This window comes from Eleutherodactylus coqui, chromosome 4, assembly GCF_035609145.1.
Source record: "Eleutherodactylus coqui strain aEleCoq1 chromosome 4, aEleCoq1.hap1, whole genome shotgun sequence".
Classification (NCBI taxonomy): Eukaryota; Metazoa; Chordata; class Amphibia; order Anura; family Eleutherodactylidae; genus Eleutherodactylus; species Eleutherodactylus coqui.
The window spans coordinates 172,761,547-172,782,558 of NC_089840.1; the positions used below are offsets into that span (position 1 = coordinate 172,761,547).

The 21,012-nt window shown below is 47.7% G+C and overlaps 1 protein-coding gene across 2 annotated transcripts in view; it reads right to left on the bottom strand.

The window, feature by feature from the left end:
• The window catches only part of ADK (adenosine kinase), a 115,615-nt gene that overhangs the window by 18,322 nt on the left and 76,281 nt on the right, over positions 1–21,012 (bottom strand). For both annotated transcript variants that reach the window (XM_066600393.1, XM_066600394.1), the window contains exons 7-8: positions 6,080–6,250; positions 2,481–2,516 (exon numbers count right to left, since the gene is read on the bottom strand). In XM_066600393.1, coding sequence (XP_066456490.1) covers positions 2,481–2,516; positions 6,080–6,250 — 207 coding nt within the window. The remainder of the gene's footprint in view (positions 1–2,480; positions 2,517–6,079; positions 6,251–21,012) is intronic.

The window sequence follows — 21,012 nt, forward strand, 5'->3', positions numbered from 1 at the left end:
GTTACATGAGAAGAGCGATGCTTGCTCAAGTAACTGCTTTATTTGTGTGTGCTTGCTCATCTCTAAAAGAGACATATTTATACCCTTATTTCCGCCAATGCCTGGTCCTCTGCGCAGGAATGTCACAAGAGTATGTGGCTGCTGCAGCCAATCATCAGCTCACCTTGGCTACAGCACTCAGATTTTCCTGTGCTGTGACATCACCACTGCTGTAACCGAGCGTGGGAGAGCGAGCGCCAGCGGGGGGGAGGAGAGCGAGCGCCAGCGGGGGGGGGGAGAGCGAGCGCCAGAGGGGAGGGGGAGAGCGAGCGCCAGAGGGGAGGGGGAGAGCGAGCGCCAGAGGGGAGGGGGAGAGCGAGCGCCAGAGGGGAGGGGGAGAGCGAGCGCCAGAGGGGAGGGGGAGAGCGAGCGCCAGAGGGGAGGGGGAGAGCGAGCGCCAGAGGGGAGGGGGAGAGCGAGCGCCAGAGGGGAGGGGGAGAGCGAGCGCCAGAGGGGAGGGGGAGAGCGAGCGCCAGAGGGGAGGGGGAGAGCGAGCGCCAGAGGGGGGGGGGAGGGGGAGAGCGAGCGCCAGAGGGGGGGGGGGAGGGGGAGAGCGAGCGCCAGAGGGGGGGGGGGGGAGAGCGCGAGCGCCAGAGGGGGGGGGGAGGGGGAGAGCGAGCGCCAGAGGGGGGGGGGGGGAGGGGGAGAGCGAGCGCCAGAGGGGGGGGGGGGGAGAGCGAGCGCCAGAGGGGGGGGGGGGGGGGAGAGCGAGCGCCAGAGGGGGGGGGAGGGGGAGAGCGAGCGCCAGAGGGGGGGGAGGGGGAGAGCGAGCGCCAGAGGGGGGGGGGGGGGGAGAGCGAGCGCCAGAGGGGGGGGGGAGGGGGAGAGCGAGCGCCAGAGGGGGGGGGGGAGGGGGAGAGCGAGCGCCAGAGGGGGGGGGGGAGAGCGAGCGCCAGAGGGGGGGGGGAGAGCGAGCGCCAGAGGGGGGGGGGGGAGAGCGAGCGCCAGAGGGGGGGGGGGGGGGAGAGCGAGCGCCAGAGGGGGGGGGGGGAGGGGGAGAGCGAGCGCCAGAGGGGGGGGGGGGAGGGGGAGAGCGAGCGCCAGAGGGGGGGGGAGGGGGAGAGCGAGCGCCAGAGGGGGGGGGGAGGGGGAGAGCGAGCGCCAGAGGGGGGGGGAGGGGGAGAGCGAGCGCCAGAGGGGGGGGGGGGGAGCGCGAGCGCCAGAGGGGGGGGGGGGAGAGCGAGCGCCAGAGGGGGGGGGGGGAGAGCGAGCGCCAGAGGGGGGGGGGGGGGAGAGCGAGCGCCAGAGGGGGGGGGGGGAGAGCGAGCGCCAGAGGGGGGGGGGGAGAGCGAGCGCCAGAGGGGGGGGGGGGGGGAGAGCGAGCGCCAGAGGGGGGGGGGGGGAGAGCGAGCGCCAGAGGGGGGGGGGGGGGGGGAGAGCGAGCGCCAGAGGGGGGGGGGGAGAGCGAGCGCCAGAGGGGGGGGGGGAGAGCGAGCGCCAGAGGGGGGGGGGGGGGGGGAGAGCGAGCGCCAGAGGGGGGGGGGGGGGGGGGGGAGAGCGAGCGCCAGAGGGGGGGGGAGAGCGAGCGCCAGAGGGGGGGGGGGGAGAGCGAGCGCCAGAGGGGGGGGGGGAGAGCGAGCGCCAGAGGGGGGGGGGGGGGGAGAGCGAGCGCCAGAGGGGGGGGGGGGGGGGGGAGAGCGAGCGCCAGAGGGGGGGGGGGGGGGGGGAGAGCGAGCGCCAGAGGGGGGGGGGGGGGAGAGCGAGCGCCAGAGGGGGGGGGGGGAGAGCGAGCGCCAGAGGGGGGGGGGGGGGAGAGCGAGCGCCAGAGGGGCGGGAGAGCGAGCGCCAGCGGGGCGGGAGAGCGAGCGCCAGCGGGGCGGGAGAGCGAGCGCCAGCGGGGAGGGAGAGCGAGCGCCAGCGGGGAGGGAGAGCGAGCGCCAGAGGGGAGGGAGAGCGAGCGCCAGAGGGGAGGGAGAGCGTACAAGGTGAATATTCTGTGTGTTTTGCCACCACTCAGAATTTTTTCTCTCCTGGATAATGCTTTTAAACTGGCCATACATATTAGATGTAGTCTGTCCATTTTGGAAGAACCATCTAATGTGAATGGAGACCTCCTTACTCTCTCGACAGGAAATGGATTTCAATTTACCCAATTCTTTTGTTCTTAGGGAGATAAGCTGCCGCTTGAAAAGTCTGGCATTGGCTTATGACCATTTTACACAGGGCAATTATAATTCAGAATTGTTCAGAGCCCAGCGCTCCTGCAAGAATTTGAACAATAGTCGTCCTGTGTAAACGCATGTAGCGACTCTACAAGAATTGTTTAGTCCTTTAGTTTTTGCAAGCAGAAAACTGAGCGACGAGCCGTTCAGTGCAAACAGCGGTCGTTCACTTCTGCAGGACTGTCTGCTTATAGTGAATGAGGCGTTGCAGCGATAGGTCCTCTTTAATCTTACACCTCAATATTCAGACGAAAGGAACGTCTGCCGTACGTAACTCACCTCAAATCCTTGCTCTTTGGCAAAAGCAGCAGCTTCCTGAAATGATAAGGAACATTAACAACTCTCGTATAAATCAGACTTTTCATAGAAGGGTAAGTACCTGTGCGCGACCTGCCGGCCAGAACTGCATGCTAGCGGTTCCATAAGAATAGTAATAGCATATTAATCTTGATTGTAAATGCAACACTCAGATCACACTTGACAAAAGTGGAAGGACTGTAACCGAAGACGGCTATAACTACAGAGAACTGGTGCAGTTCGCTTGAAGAGCTAGGGCTAAGAACAGCCAAACTTCCAGCTGAGATCTCCACTCACATATATATTGTGTTAAAGGTAATCTGTCACCTGCTTTCAGCCCTGTGAGCTAAGCTTATTGGATGAAAGTAGGTGACCCGCTAAGTCCAGGGATGTAAGTGTTATACTTACCTGCCCAGTCGTTATCCCCCAGTGTGAGCGCTCAAAAAAGCCCCTGCTGAATGCGTTGGGCGGAACTGCTAAGTAGTCCGTCCATTATGAAATTAGAATGAGTGGACTACTTAGCACAGCATGCACACTGGGAGAACAGTGAAGGCAAGTATAACACTTACATACCCGGACTACACGGGTCACAATCTCACACCCATAAGCCTAGCTGATAGGAATAAAAGCAGGTGACAGATTCCCTTTATAGAGACACTCAGATGATTTTTTTTTCCATTCATTAACATTACTATCCCCCCAGTGTGTATGTGTATATGTATGTGTGTGTATAGAGACTCCTGGCCTCTTTCTCCTCAGTGGTCATGTGATCTCAATTCTGAGCAGCTCAGATTTACTTGGCTTTATGTGTCTCTTAAACCAGTCAGCATAACTCCTGTGTGATGGACACTACCACACAAACTCTTTAGAGGGGGACACAGGTACTAGCACAGTTGTAATAGAGGAGATCACAGCTCATCCTCCTGATTGTATACTTATGGTTTGTAGCTTATTTAGGTGAATACAAAATGTAATGGCAGTGTTTTCCTTATAGCAGAGATGGTACAGACACTATCTCATGTAATGTGGTGCCGATGCAACATGGAATTGACAACACAGAATAATGAAAGTAGAAATCTCAGCATCAGGGGCTGCACTGCATGGAAGTGACTGCAATGTACAGACGAGACCTCCACAGTGTGACAATCAGGTGAGGGGTGCAGGGATGGGAAAAGTTGTTTTTGCTCAAACACACACGCTGTACATTGGAACGTAGCGCTCATTTCTTGTCATCGTATGACATCACTCGGGAGGCATGCCTCTCGGAGGACGTTGCCCAAGTGCCTGGTATGTTTTGGAACACATGCTCTGTACTGACTACGCAGTGCAGTGTTCGTTTCTCGGTGCCATGTGACGTCACCTGGGTGCGCCCCATAAGGAGAAAGGCTGTAAGCGGCCTACTATATAAGCGTTTTCCCATGAACCCTTTATGCTTGAGAAAGGGGTCATTCTTACCCTGAAACACGTTGCAATTATGTGTGAATTACCCCGTATACTGCCCAGTTGCTTGAATAAAACATTCGAAATGTTCCTATCTTCTGGCTGCTTCGCTTCATACTAGGAGGGGCTTAAAGACCTGAGACCCACCCTCCTAAGTAAGTTATTTAACATTATTTCCATCTACTATTCCATTATGAGTGCTGGATTTTTTACACGCTATTTAGTTTCATTGATCCTGAATTTGCTCATTGTCATTTGGTGAAATCCCGGACGTTCTTCCTGCCGCGTGGATTTATTGGTATACGCAAGGACTGGTTGTTCTACTTGCTTCCAGTGATGGTCAGGTGTTGCAGATGTCCTATTCCCTAGGTCGAGCTGCATACACCAGGTGAGTCCCTTTTCATTTTATTTAGTCCCTTTTCACAAGGAGCTGCCCCTTATTTTAATTAGGGATTTTTGTCGGGAAACAAGTACCCCAGATGGGCTTGCTGGGTTCTGAACTTATAAACGCACAGTGACTGCAACCTGCACCATCATTTATTCACATGAAAGTGTCAAGACATGTAAAAAGTCCAGACATAATTTGTAATTATGCTAGTTTATATTAAGCTTAAAAAAGGGGAAAGTTTTTGTACTTTTAATTTCTTCAAAATAATTTTGAAAATTTTATTAATTTTTTTTTTCTTCCAGTTCCACTACCTGACTTTACCATGTAATCACTGGTAGAGGGCGGTTCTCCTGCTAGGAAAGCCAAACATTCCTCCATAATTGTAATTTTTGTTTCCTAGTAAAATTCACATGACTAAAACTATGGAGCAGATTTATGAAAACGGTCTTTGCTGGTTATAGTAAGCAAAGCTCAACGGTCACTCTACATAGTGCTCCTGAATGAAAGCTGCTCTGTGATTGATTGTTGCTAAAAGCAACAATAACAGGTTGTGTTTTAGTTTCATAAATCTCCCCTTATGTCTATCTCACCATCACACCTCTAAACAAAGTGCACTGTACCCGTGACGTTGAGACGCTGAGGCCAAAACAGGCATTTGACTTAGTGGTCCACATACATATATACATGGTTTGTGAATACTGGTGAATGAGCTCATTTAAACAATTAAAAATAAAGTTATTTTAGTGACTAATTAAAAAAAAAACAAAAAAAAAAACAACAACAAAACTGTGGCGGTAAAGATCCCCGGACCCAACGCCACTTTAGGTCTTCCTGTGTGGTTTACTGAAAGGCCATATATAAGCCGTAAACTATTGACAAGACATGGCGGGAGGCTGCTGTCATTACTGTTACCACATTCACAGACATCTTCACCAATATGCAAACTAACATACAACAACTGCCATCTTCAGCATGTGATCTAGATGGACCTGGTTCTACAACATACAAGGCAAATACATAGCAATTTTCATAGGGAACTGTACAAAAATTAAAAAGTTATTGCAGAATGTTTGGGTTTTGCATCAAGAGAATCACCCTGTAAAATTCAATTAAATTCTTCACTGCACCGGGCAACGGACGCACCAGTATTGTGCCCGTTAGTATTATCCTATTACTCCTTAATAGGAGTACTAAGATGGCAGACCTGAGGGCTTTGGTTACACACCCAGCTGACTGATCGGGAGACAGAGGAATCTAACATTTCTCAATAAATGCAACATGTGGGGAATTAAAAGGCGAGGATCGGAGTTATTGCACGGCTGGCACCTGCCATGCATGGAGCGAGCTCAGTCCCTACTCTCCCTGTGGGCATACAACATGAACTAAGGGGTTACAGAATTGTTTTCGTCATAGCATGTTATAGCGTATTGCTAGGATATGCCATAACATTGTGAAGTCTCTTCGGCACGGTCCTGTACAGCGGAGCTCCTGGCCACCCACTTTGCAGGGAATTACAATACCGCCCTATTTAACTAAACGTGTCTGTGCGGCTGTTTCCTACAATATAGATGGCAGGAAGCATTGTGCAGTGAAACACTGTAAGGCAAGGCCTATTCATTGCAACATCAGAGGGGCTTCTGGCAGATGGTTGCCCAGTCAGTGATGGCAGCAGACCTTCGCAGCAAAGCCATCACTTGCCATGGTCAATTTTTCTTATAATCTCTAAGTCACCGAGTAGAAACATTATTCTTACCGTCTCATTTCCAAACAGAATATCCACATAAGGCATGGCTTTCATGAGAGGCTCCTTGAAGAACTGACTAATAAAGGGGGCAGACAGGTTCATACAAAACACCTTGTTGTTTTCTGAGGCCTGCTTGGCCACTTTGAGGATAGATTCAGGGGAGACAGTCAGGAAAAAGCCCTGCATGAGAAAAAGGTGAACAAGTGATTAGGTCTACAGTCGTCCTAGTAAACAGAACACATTTGTCTTGGGAGGCTTAACAAGCTTTCCAGCACCAAGACTAGCAGAAAGGATGGATGGAAAGGCACCATACCAAGCACAATACACACTCCTGGCTGGTGGGTGGTGGTTGGACTTCTCCCTCCCACTCCTCTACCCTCCCTCTCCCTCTCCCTCTCCCTCTGAAGTCATCTATTGTTCTTTGCAATGTACTGATAAAACAGATCTGTTCAACACTGAAGGCAGACCAAAGCCCTTCAGTTTGCTTCCCTCCGTCATTGACTTTAATGCTATTAACAGAAAGGTGCTTTCCACTTTTTTGTTTGGGAACAATAACACTGCAAGCTGCACTTTTTTCCCATTCAGAAAAACTGAAAGCGAACGAAATGGAGTCAAACTGAACCCAAACAGAGCAAAAAAATGTATTGCCCTCTATGGATCCAGTTTGCTTCAGTTTTAAAATTAAAAAGAAAAAATTAAAAAAAACACGGAAAACAAAGACTGAGGGATGGATGCAGCTGTGAAACCACCCTAAACTGATGCCTGCTTCGTACGATATGTGCCGTATGTATTGATTTTTCATGCACAAAAGGCTTCCCCAGCCTTTAAACACTTGTTCAGATGCTGCATTAGGTTCCATGTTCAGGATTCCCATCTAAGTGCCACATCACAAAGCCGCTAAAAGCAACTCCCATTCCAAAGGACACAGCCTGGGGTTGGTCCACATCATTTTGGGCATAATGTTACTAACCCGCCCCTGTTGTTGTCCGATAAAAACAGATTTTTCATGTAATTTTGCACACAGATAGCAGCATAAACCCAAACTACAAAAATCATTGCAGCTATTGGGGAAGAAATATTTTTCTCCCGGCTAAACCGTTAACAAACACACATTGTGTCTAATGATACCAAATAGTCCCATCTAGCAGGGTAACACCCAAAATACTTCCTGGAGACCTCGTCAAAACCAATCAGAATGTTTCAGTTATTTTAATCTCTGTGAGCTGGAGAGAAGGCCGCGCTTCTGCTGCCCGCACTGCAACACACCTCACAGCACACCAATCTCACCTGCAAACACTTCCATCAATTGTAATACCACAGTTTATCTCAGAGTTTCCGTGTTCTCCCTGCTACCTGTGAGAACAATTGCAAACAAAAAGAACTATGTGCGGATTTTGCGTGCGCATTTCAACTGCATTTGTTTTCCGCCCACAAGAATTAACAAGCCCTGCTGGCAGAAAAGGTACAGTGAAGTATGGCGGTGTGTGCAAAAAAGCCTCGCTCATAGTACAAAAAACATTGAGCTACAGCATGCGCAATTGCGCTTAGGTCCGTGTGAAGCAGGCCTAAACCCCACAGACAACTACAATTTCTATGCAGATCTAGGCCTCTTGCATCACCTGAACAGTGGCGCAGCGCTCACCACTGGCAGCCGGGTACCAGGAGAAATGCTGCACCAAAAACTAAAAGTATTGGGATGTGAAAGAAGCTCTCTATCTGCTGAAATTAGCCGATTAAGAGTCAAAATCCGTACCAATGGTGTGGATTTTGATTCTGTTTTGGATGTGCAGCGGAGGTTTGTGGAGTTTCTCCCATTTTCTTCAATGAGAATGGCGGCAGCATCACACCACGTGAAAACAATGTGCTGCGATGCAAGAGCACGCACAAGAAAGAACATACCATGATTTGATCACGGTGCCATGTGAGAGAAAAAAACAAACAAAAAATTGCTCATGTGTACGACCCCCATTCAAAAGAATGGGGTTCATATTTGTGCCTCACAACACATAAATACCACGCAGTTTCGACTAGCTGCTGTGTAATCTTCCACACACAGAGAATATCCTGCTCTCCTATCTCTCTGTAGCACACACTCAGAAGCTGGGAAGACATTATACAGATCACATCTGTCCGGATCAGTACTGTAAACACAGCATTGGGGTGAGACAAAACACTTAGGTCTCGTGTCCACGGGGAAAATCAGGCCCGCCGCGGATTCTCCATGCAGAATCCTGCAGCGGGTCCCTCCATGCAGAATCCGCAGCGGGTCCCTCCTTATCCGGGGACATGAGGCTGAAAATAAGAATAAACTCACCTGTCCTGGACGCTGCGGGTCTCCCCTTCATCGCGGCCGGATCTTCTTTCTTCAGCCTGGCGGATGTGCTAGGCACGCTGGCAGCGTGCTGCGCCCATGCGCCGGGCAGATCCTCCGGGCCGAAAAAAGAAGATCCGGCCGCGACGGAGGGAAGATCCACAGCGTCCGGACAGGTGAGTTTTAATTCAGGTACGGGTGTTCCGCGGATCCGGATGGCTTACATAGGCTTCAATAGAAGCCTGCGGGAGCCGCCCCCGCGGGAGACCCGAACGAAAACGGAGCATGTCGCGGTTTTTTTCCCGCACGCGGATCCGCGGCTGAAGGGAAAAAGGACATCCGCAGGTATTTAACTACCTGCAGGTGTCCAATGCAAAACCGCTGCGGATTTTAAATGTAAATTATCCCGTGGACATGAGGCCCTACTAGATGCAGCAGCTGCATCTCTGTATCCATCCCCCTCCCCTCCAAAGACTTTTATGGGCTGCAGCTGTAACCTTATTTTACTGTCAACGTATTGCTGTGTACGAATTTCAACCAATGAATTCAGACGGTGATTGGTGGTGGTGAGAAGGAGTCTGATAAGGTGGAAAAAGAAGCCCGTGAAAGACCATGCTATGTGGGGGAACACTTTGCACAGCAAGGGATTTGTGAGAAATGGCCACTCCAAGGCTTTCTGCAGTGATAGGATCAGCACATGGTCATTTGTAAGTTCATGAGGGTCTTACACACAGTCTATGGAAAATTTAAGTCATTGTTTACTACAGTCACTCCATGTTATAAGTAGTAAAGGATAAAAATAACCTGTGATGTTTCTGAAGGGAGAAACATTATTACAGAGAGCTGAATGACAGTGTGGGGCGATGCTGATCATCTCACCAGCCCCTATGCTCTAGTATCCTGCACCTTGTAGTACTACCGTACTATTTTGTCATGACCTCCCTCTGCATATATCTATATTACACTCAAGTTCAGCACTAACAACCAATGAGGTTGAATCAGACAAGCCAAACAACCTATGAGGTTGCTGGAATTGTGAATCAGAACCAATGAGGTTGCTGGAATTGTGAATCAGAACCAATGAGGTTGCTGGAATTGCTCCATAGTGCTGAACCTGAGTGTAATATAGATATATGCCCTCCCCCCACCTACCCACAGGAAGCACAAGGCTGTGTTTTTAGCCTAGCTCATTTGCAAATACTTGTTCATTTGATCTATAGATAGCACAGTGTTGTAATCAACTGCAGCCTGCTCCTCCACTATCAACTTCTATCCAGCTAAGAAACAGTAAGTATTGTGTAGCATGGAGTAGCCGTAGCTGCACAGCTTCTAGGAGAGGGGAGCTTGTACTAGTTCATGAAAAAGTCCAGCTGATCAGTGTGGGGAATGCGCCCCCAGTTACAGTTCTCAGTAGATGACGGGAGGCAAATTAAGGGTTATGTGCATCAGTAAAAAAAAAGTTAGGACTCTCGCATGAAGTTTTTACCGTACATTACGTGCGTGGGTTTTGTGCACATAATTAGCAGTAACAAACTTTACATTATTTTCAATTGTGCGCCTCACACACGGTGCACGAAATAGATCGCAGTATGCTTGATCTTGGTGCATGTTACGTGCGTATACACTCCAAGAAGCAAATTAAATTGGGGTTAAACAAATAGATTATTAGATAGTGTATGGGATTGTCAGCATGCATCAAGTACGCAATGCATTCTGTGCTTCCACCTGGGAGATACGCCTAGGGCGCAAGCGCTCATGTGTGAGAGCTCCTCAGTGCATCACTTCTTTCTGCAGGGTCTGAGTAAAACACATGTGTATTGATTCTTCGCGCACAAAGGTTTCCACAGCCTTTAATATAATCGGAGCGGGTTCTGCTGCGCGTCTGTTTTGCTGTATTCATAGAACTTGCCAGAGTTGCAAGGGACCCGTAAAACATCCCTATAATCCCACAGTTCCTGTGCATGAATTCACTTTTCCTTACAAGAGCTGGTTTTGCTGCCAAAAAGTTTATTTTGTGATATTGAGGGAGAATACCAGAGGTGTGATGTTATTTTAACAGTGAACAGACCTCGCAGCAGAGCTGCTGAAACCAAAGAATTCTTCTCAGAGCCAATAAACTGGCTGCAAAAACATCAACATTAAATGGAAGCAGAATGCATGGAACGGTGTAAAAAAAGGGGGAAAAAGGAAAATTAAGGTGAGTGCAGAACCTGCCCAAGGCAAAAGAGGAGAAGGAAGTATGGAGGGGCTGAAAAAAACCATCAAAAGTATGAGGGGGAAGTGCAACTAACATGGCACAGGCACGCAGCAAGCTAGGGATGAGTTACATCACGTCACACTATGAAGTACACTAAAGTCAGAGTCCCATTCCAAGGGCGACCCCCAGTTGTAATATTAGTCCCCTGTGGAGTACCAGAAGTTGTGGGCAACTCCTAATGGTCATATAAGTGTATGATTATTGTGACTGCCTTCTCTCATAGAAACACAAGAGGTTGTGACGCGGCAGCGTCTACCTTGGAGTCCAAATATTGCCGGCCTTACAACTTGATGACCAGAGTCACGCAATGCAGTTGCCATCTTGTGTGGAAATGTACGAATCAGATTTAAATTCAATTGCGCCATTTTTGATGGGTTTAGATCTTTCAGTACAGTAAAGATGACATAGGGACTTTGTTCTACACGTTAGTACAATTACAGTGATACAAAAGTTGTGTTTTTTTTTTGTTTTTGTAATTTTAAAAAGTAAATACATTTTTTCCTAAAGAAAAAAAAAAAAAGTGCTTTCCATCAACATATTCTGATACTTGTAGCCATTTTATTTTTTCGTCGATTGGGACTTGAACTTGCGATCATTTGATCTCTTGTACTATACGCTCATTGGCTATCTACAGTGCGGTGCGGTACTACATGTCCTGGAATACTCCTTACCTGTAAAACACCAGTAGTACTCATATGCCCGCACAGATATGCCGTCTAGTAGCACATCTCTACAATGCGGCACTACAGATCTACAGTGTGGCACTACATAATCAAATTTGCCGACAACACAAAGCTAGGAGGAATAGCTAACACTAGGGAAGAGAAAGAATATTCAAAAAGATCTAGAAAAGTTGGAACAGTGGGTGGTGACTAACAGAATGGTATTTAACAAGGAGAAATGCAAAGTTCTACATCTGGGCAAGAAAAATTAAAAAAGCACATACAGAATGGGAGGAATTGGGCTAAGCAGCACATGTGAAAAAGACTTGGGTATACGAATAGATAAAAGACTGAACATGAGTAAACAATGTGATGCAGCAGCCAAAAAGGCAAACAATTGTGGGATGTATTAAGAGAAGCATAGATCACGTGAGGTCATTATTCCCCTCTGCTCTTCCTTAGTCAGACCTAAGAATAGTGTCCAGTTCTGGGCACCCCACTTTAAAAAAAAAAACAGACAGACAAACTGGAGCAAGTTCAGAGAAGAGTTACTAAAATGGTGAGCGGTCTGCAGATCATGTCCTATGAGGAACGGTTAAACGATCTGGAAATGTTTAGCTTGAAAAAAAGAAAGCTGAGGGGAGACTTAGTAGCCGTCTACAAATATCTGAAGGGCTGTCACACTGCAGAGGGATCAGCCCTATTTTCATTTGCACAAGGAAAGACTAGAAGCAAAGGGATGAAACTAAAAAGGGAGGAGACAGATTAGATATTAGAAATAAACTTTCTGACAGTGAGGGTGATAATTGAGTGGAACAGGTTACCACAGGTGGTGGTGAGTTCTCCTTCAATGGAAATCTTCAAACAAAGGCTGGACAGACATCTGTCTGGGATGATTTAGTGAATTCTGCACTGAGCAGGGGGTTGGACCCGATGACCCTGAAGATCCCTTCCAACTCTACCATTCTCTGTCCTGTACTGCTCCTTACCTGTAAAACACCTGTATTACTGTTATGCCTGACCTGATTGTCCGTCTAGTAGCACATCTCTACAGTTCGGTACTACATGTTCTGTACTGCTCCTGACCTGTACAACACGTGCATTACTAAAATGCCTGCACTGATTAGCGGTCCAGTAGCATCTCTCTCCAGTGCAGTGCGGTACTACATGTCCTGTACTACTCCTCATCTGAAAAACACCTGTATTACTGATATGCCTGCACTGATTGGCTGTCTAGTAGCACATCTCTACAGTGCAGTACTATATGTCCTGTACTGCTACTTATCTGTGAGCAACACAGCCCCAAATTTGTGTGTGTGAACATTTGTATTTCAATCAAGAGTGGTATCCTCTCTGCATTTGTATATTATATATGTGCCCCATCCAAACCAGTTTCATTTATGCCTGAGGAAGGGTCGATAGAACATCCGAAAGCTTGTTAGCCATTAAAAGATATATCTACAAGATTACTTTGTTCAGTGAGAACAATCACACTTTGCTTATCATCTGTAAAACCCCTGTATTACTGATATGCCTGCACCGATTGGCCGCCTAGTAGCATCCCTCCACAGTGTGGTGCAGTACTACATGTCCTGAGGAACCACTGAATAGATACCATGCCCCACTGCTGAAGGTCAGATTATAAAAGTAGGCCAAGAAGAAAAACATGATGTAAGGCTGGGTGCATACTAGATGTAAGTGCAGAGAGACTTGGGTGTAACTTGTATTGGACGGCCACTACATGTTGACATGTCTGGGAACAGATAGGAATAGGACACTCCATTAGTTTTTTTCAAGTGGAGTGTGTATAAAACACAAAAGGGTATAATGGGGGCCATGTGCTTCCCATGGACAGCGCACCGCCTGAACATGCACCAGTGTGCTGGAGGCCTAACAGATGAGGAACATACCTTATGTGACGGGGATACAGTTACACGGTTTTACTGATCGACGACGCAAAGAATTTTTCCAACTGTATAATTTGTATGCCCCAAACAAATGACATTTCCTGACCAATGATCGATAAGAAGGAGCCCCCAAGTGATATCTGTGCAAGCCCCATTTGTGGAGAACATGGAGATGAACCTGTTGGGGAATAAGGAGTTAATTTGGCTCCTTGTACTCTGTAGGGTAGTTATTTGTGCACAAGTCTACACACCCCAAGGCAGTTGGAAGCTTGCTGGAGCCAAGACGGATATGGAGCCTGCGGAGTAACACAGGTCTTTATTATACTAGTTAGCATCAAGTTACAAAGACGTGCCGAGCGAGAGCAGTAAATTCGGCACTCGCGGACGGTCCAGTCCAGGGAGGTCATTCAGTTTATGCAGATGAAATATCAAGAGGTCATTCTGTAAAATAAAGAAGTAGATTTTCCCTTACACTTTAACATCTTTAAGGCCAGGTTTAAACACCGCAGTCAACCAGCCGAGAAACCTGCAGCGTGGTCTGGGGAAAAATCAGACTACAATATGCAGCTTGTGTTGTGCACTTTGGTGCGGATACAAGGAACCCTGAGCAGATATGCAACAGATAATAATGTACGGCTGAAGGACGCTTAGGTCCTGAAGTTTCATGGGATATGAGCGAGACCTGGGTATGTAAGGGTTAAGAGTATCTGAGGAAAGAGGGGCGTTTAATGCTGTCTCTAGTTTTACAGGTACGGCAAGAGAAGAGATGCTGAAGTAGGCCTTATCTAAGGAGAAGGTGGCAGAGGAGTCTCTGATTGGTTGTGAGTCTCGGCGGGAACAAGCTGTGAAGTAGTATCTATGTTCCCCCACAGCAACAGGATGCGGATTAGCTGTCAAGGGGACAGTAGGAGTTGATATATGGCATCGCTGACAGGACGGGATTCACATTCCTGTCAGCTACCTTGGATTGTCCCTCCCGCCCTTCCATAAGTTGATCTGTTTTTATGGACCTATCGCGGGCATGTTCTTTAAATGGGGTTGCCGCCTGCCTCCTGCAGGTGGGCATGGACTCATCCGCCTCCCCGTTTTCTTGCTGTCGGTGCAAGAAGAGCATGCTTTTCTGTGCATCAGACACCTCATTTAGAGCTTCTGCAGTCACACACAGAATGGAGTGATGAGTCCACTGAGTGCTGACAACAAGGGAATCGGGAGGTAGACAAATTAAAAAAAAGAACACCCCTGACCTCTACAGCCCCTGTCCTACCAGTCCATAAATTCAGTTTATAGTAGTCCCTATAAAAAGGACCTGTCACCATTCCAGACATATCAGTTTTAGTTAACAGGACCTCATATTAAATCTCTGTACTGTTCCATCACGTTAACTGCTTTAGGGGTGTAGTTAGAAATATATGAACAAGTTGGCAACTGGGTGTTAACAGAAAGCAAGGGGACGTCCCTACAGAGTCCAATACTGTCAGCACTAATGGTGCAATGTGAGTATGCAGCGACACCCCAAATGGTAAACCCAGTTGTCCTTGTATTCAAAAGCATCTAGTAAGAATAATACAGTAACTTTTTATGGCCACGCAAGTATTTGCTTAGACATTTGAGGAAAGCCAAAAGGTTTTCTTTACTTGCCAAGTGTCACCATTCTAGCAACAAACATGATCTTGTGTCGAGCGATGGCACACAGTTCTCTCCAGGGGCACGGGGTATTCTTGCCTCCATTACGTCTCATAAGCATTATGAATAAGATGTAACAATACAGAGAGACAAGACGACTGGCCGGCTCCACCAATCACACCAAGTACAGAGCTGCAGCAGCAGTCTCTCGTCTCAGCAGACAGGCTGCTTCGGCGTGTGATCAGCAGTGTGCGCTGTCTGACAGAGAAGCCAAGAGATCGTGTCAATGCTATAATGATGCAGAGCGATTACACGGCATAATCACGGGTCTGTGCCTTGTACATCACATACATATCACCTGTACGGTGGGATAACTTATCTACAGATTATGTGCTTTACCTTGTGAAAAAACAGGCACATTACATCAATTGGCTCGCAAGAAGCATCCACACGCACCATCCACAGACCCTGTATCCTACACACACCACCCAAACCCACGAACCACCTTACCCTACACGCGCACTTCCCCTTGTCCTACACGCACCACCTATATACACCCCCCCGTCCTACACGCACCCCCCACACCCTCCCCATGTCCTACACACTCCCACACATGCACCACCTACAGGTTCTCCCCTGTGTCCTACATGCACCACCTACACACACCATATCCTACACGCACCACCCACCTTACCCTACATACACCACCCCCCCATAACCCCTTGCCCTACACGCACCCTTGACACCCCCTTGTCCTACACACACAGCTACTCCATGTCCTACACGCACTCCACCACCCACCTCCCTCGTGTGTCCTCCACGTACTACCCACACAGATCCCGAATCCTACATGCACCACCAACACACATCCTGAATCCTAACTTCTGTAGGTAAATTTGCAGATCCCCATTAGAATGTCCTCTATGCTTGGCAATGTCATCCAGTGTGCTACTTTTGCAATGTACGCGGTCCTTTATCAGCCGATCGAGGATGCATACGGTTGCGCAAGATGCATGCACTTCGCACATTTGGAAGCCCAAATCCTGGCTCTAAATGAGCAACTGGCAACACAGAGATCCACTGACAAAATGGCAACAAGAGAAATAGGGGGGTAGATAGACAGCGACCTGGGACCAAATAATGGGACTTGGGGTCGAGCAGGAGGTATTGTTAGTACAGTTAGAACTGGCAGTATAGCTAGTAGGACCAAAGCTAGAACAATGAAAATAAATAACACCCACTGTATAAATTGTATGGCAACGAATGTAAGAAGTCTGATCAGTAAAGTGGGTGAGCTCGAAGCGAGAATGTCTGAAGAAAATTACGATATAGTGGGAATAACGGAAACATGGTTTGATGATAAATGCGATTGGGCGGTGAACTTACAGGGTTACAACTCTTCAGAAGAGACTGTGGCAACCAGTAAGGGGGAGGGGTGTGTCTGTATGTTAAATCGTACTTAATGCCGATAAGATATAGGTGTAAGTGATGAACACATGGAATCTCTGAGGGTAGAAATACAGGGTGCAAAGAATAATAATAAAATCCTGATAAGGGGTTTCTATAGGCCACCAAAAGCAACAGAAGAAACTGAAAACTTGTTAAGACAAATCGAAGAGGTGTCAAACAGCAATGAAGTAATTATTATGGGGGACTTTTAATTATCCGGATATAACATGGGAAAACGAAATCTGTAAATCCAGTAAGGACGATACGTTTTTGGGAACAATTAAAGATAACTACTATAGATGAGCGAGTATACTCGCTAAAGGCAATTGCTCGAGCGAGTATTGCCTTTAGCGAGTATCTCCCCCGCTCGAGACTGCAGGTTCGGGTGTCGGCAGCGGGCGAGAGCGGGGCAGAACGGAGGGGAGATCTCTCTCTCCCTCTAGCTCCCTACTGCTGACAGCCGCTACTCACCGCTCCCCCGTGGCGGCACCTGAACCTGCAGTCTCGAGTGGGGGAGATACTCGCTAAAGGCAATGCTCGCTCGAGCAATTGCCTTTAGCGAGTATACTCGCTCATCTCTAATAACGACCTTTCCCAACTTGTTCAGCAGCCAACTAGAGGGAGGGCCACCTTGGACTCAGTATTAACTAACAAAATGGACCGACTTGGGAAATAGTGACCACAATATAATTAAATTCCAGCTGTTATTCAATAGGAAGCCTTATTAGGGAACTACAAAAAAAAACAAAAAACTAAAACTTCAGTAAATCAGCTCAAAATTTTTTTCAAGGAAAACAACAGCATAACTTTTCACCAACATGGGTTCACGAGGGGTCGATCATGTCAGACCAATCTGATCAGCTTCTACGATGAAGTAAGTTCTAGGCTGGACCTGGGAGAGTCTATTGATCTTCTATATCTGGATTTTTCTAAAGCATTTAACACCGTGCCGCATAATAGGCTGATCTATAAAATGAGACAGCTCAGATTGGGTATCTGGGTAAAGAACTGGCTCAGAGATAGAAAGCAGTGGGTGGTAATAAATGGTTCATATTCTGGGCCACAGTCGCTAGCGGGGTGCCACAGGGTTCAGTATTAGGCTCCATTCTGTTCAATATATTTATCAACGACCTGATAGAGGGACTGCACAGTAAAATATCAATATTTGCAGATGACACAAAATTATACAATATAATCAATGTAAAGGAGGACAATAAAAGGCTACAAATGTACCTAGATAATCTGGGGGCTTGGGCAGAAAAATGGCAACTGAAGTTCAATATTGATAAATGTAAAGTTATGCACATGGGCAGGAGAAACGGATGTCACCAATATACACTAAATGGGGTACTGCTAGGGAAAAGTGATATGAAAAAAGGGGGTACTAGTGGATTGTAGACTTAACTGGAGTAACCAATGCCAGTCAGCTGCTGCAAAAGCAAATAAAGCCTTGGGTGCATTAAAAGAGGTATAGGGGCGAGGGATGAAAATATATCTCTTCCGCTATATAAGGCACTTGTCAGGCCCCACATGGAATACTGTGTACAGTTCTGGTCACCGGTGCTCAGGAAAGATGTTGCAGTGCTTGAGGGGATTCAAAGGAGGGCAACTAAACTAATAAACGGAATGAGAGGACTGGAATACCCAGAGAGGTATCAAAACTGGGAATATTTACCCTGAAAAAAGGACGGTTAGGGGGCGACCAAAAAACTATGTATAAATACACGAGAGGACAAAACAAGGATCTCTCCCATGATCGGTTTATTCCCAGGACTGCAAAGATAACATCCTCTACATCTAGAAGAAAGCAGGTTTCATCATCAACACAGAAGGGGGTTCTTTACTGTAAGAGCAGTGAGACTGTAATTCTCTGCCTGAGGATGTGGGGATGGCAAAATTGACATAGGAGTTTAATAGGGGACTAGATGTCTTTCTAGAGCGCTGCGATATTACAGGATATAGACATTAGGCGACCAGCGGGGTTGTTGATCCGGGTCTTGGATTGAGGTAGGAACTCAAATATTGATCCAGGGATTATTCTGAACAGGCTGAACTAGATGGACATTGTCTTCATTCAACGTAATATACTATGTTACACGCAACACACACACACGATATGTACTATATACACACAAACAGTAGATTGAAAATATAGAAGGCTGTGCAGTATAAGCACACTAGTAACATAATGATCCCAGGTCAAGTTAAAAAATGTAATATATATTATAGTGACAATCGTGTCATTTAGGAGTGAAGAAATGGTAACAAATACACAATCACACAACGCCTTAACGAAAAATAGCTGTTCAGAAATTGCATCTGACGCCATTAACAAATGACACAAGGCAGAAAGCAGCACAATCCTCCTCTCTGCGTGCGGGATTACGTGGATGTAGTGATTATAGGCGTGGGAAAGCTGCGACAGATACATGGTATCACCCACCAATTATAGCCAGGAGGAGGGGTGGAGAATGACTATTTGTGACTGTTCTCCCTCACCCCCAGCACTAGAGGTCTACAACACATTTCTGCCAGCACTCAAAGGGTGTACAAAGAAGGGAGCCGTAGCTTTTTGTTATGCTTGCCGTGTCATTATGTAGCGCTCAAATCTTGATTCCTTAGCAACAGACTTCCACCAAATATTTGGCAGTGTTTCAGGGTTCTCCCCGTCCCATCCCCCACACTTTCCATCACTTTTGTGCAGCATAGCAGGGCTCCCACATTTGACACACAAGGGGGTCAACGAAACCAATCTGGAAGGTGGTGAAGAGGAGGCACAGAATTCTCTATTCATAGATTTAACTAGCAAACAATGCGAAAAACACAAACATTTAGCACCTTTTTAATCTATAAGACGTTCAGTGTGCTTACTAATAGACAGACCAATCACAGGGCTAAAAAGGCTCAACATTGTAGTTGTACAGAAAGAAAGCAGCAATTACATTATAGGACCACTTTGTACATCTTCCACTAGTGCAGCAGTCCAGATGTCGGATCCCTGACGGCCAGATTCAGACCCTTCATCGTAGATGTACTGGGACATGCAGTGGTGTTAACCCCTCAACGATCAGATAGCTACCCCCTCAGGCTCATTCCACACGGACGACAAAGTCGCACGATTTTCTTGCGTTGCGATAATGCTACAAATCGCATGATGTATGTGAAGCCCATGCTTTCCTATGGGTTCCTTCACATTTGCAATGTTTTGTAGCATGCAACACTGCGAGTCAAAAACCTTGTGGGTTTCGCAATATGCCTGCGACTTGCGATATTTTGTAGCCCATGTCTCCCTATGGAGCCTTCTTTTCTGTCGCCACCCCCATCCTAAAAATGCTCAAACGTGGTGCTACAAAATCATGGTATCGCAGGGAGAAAATGCAGTGATATCACATAGACCAACAATGCGATATCGCCGCAAGAAAAATCGCAGCGGTGTTGCGTCGCCAGTGATTAATAGGCATTATCCGGTGGACCGGAAGGAACCTCATTCTGTGGGGCAACCCCTTTACGTCAAAATGATCCAGAAGAAAGATATAACCTAATAAAATATACCGCCGTAGCCAACAGCCTCTCCGAGACCCCAGCGAACCCAAGTAATGGATGTACATTACTGAACAGGCTGAACTAGATGGACATTGTCTTCATTCAACCCAATTCTAGTGGGTTCTTCATGCAGGGTTAGACGGTTCAGGGGCGTCTGCAGATGCTAAGGTCTGCAACTGGTAAAATTTAGAGAATGTTTGCAGAGACTACCAGGTCGCGGTTCTACAGATCACATTTGCAGAGGCCCAATATGACTACTATTGCTGACCAAAATCCACCGCACTATGGTCCCGTTGGACGCAGTGAGACTTCGCCTCGGCCCGATCGGTACTATGAACAATGATCCAGAGCGCCGCTGCGTGGCTGTTCTAGACAAAAATACAAAGAGCCTGCACAAAATCCAATTTATGCAAGGCCTGTTCCTCTGGCCGGACGGCCTCGGGAAAAAAAGGACGGAAACACAATTTCCTCATTAAGATGAAAAGCTTAGTTAAGAATGCCGAATTAGGATGCACCACCACCTTGTGTTGGTGGAACACCGTGAAGGGAGGATCCGCGGTGACTGTGGCCAACTCTGACACCTGTCGTAATGAGGTGACCACCACCAACAAAACTACCTTGAAGGTCAACAAACTCAAAAGGTATAGTCTCCAGAGGCTCAAATGGATGAGCCTGAAGCGCCCTTAATACCAGGTTAAGGTCCCAAGGAGGCATTAGGGACCAGAAGGGAGGAGCAACATGTGCCACCCCTTGCAAAAAGTCCGACTAAATCCGCACAGGCAGTCCTTCCAATAGGGGGCGAAATGAAGCAGGGAACGGAGGATAGCCTGTAGCTCCATGATGTTGATGGACAATGAAGATTCCAACACTGACTATGCCCCATGAATAGACAGTCCCTGCAAGGTCCTTCCGCCAGTTATCAGCACCTGCCAAGACAGAGACTCGAGAGGACGGCGCAGCAAGGTCTGAGGGGAGGTCAACCACCATCGGAGCGAGTTTTGGAACACGCACTCGCCGGTTGAGAGAGGCTAAGGCCACATCCCATCTGGATAGGATGAACCACTGAAGGGGGTCAAGCGTTAAACTGACCGAAGGGCACAGCCTCCCGAACACACTCATGCAGTGGTGCAGTGTCACAGAACCGGGCCCCATCAATGCAGAAGATTGGCTCTGCGGTAGACGCGGATTTG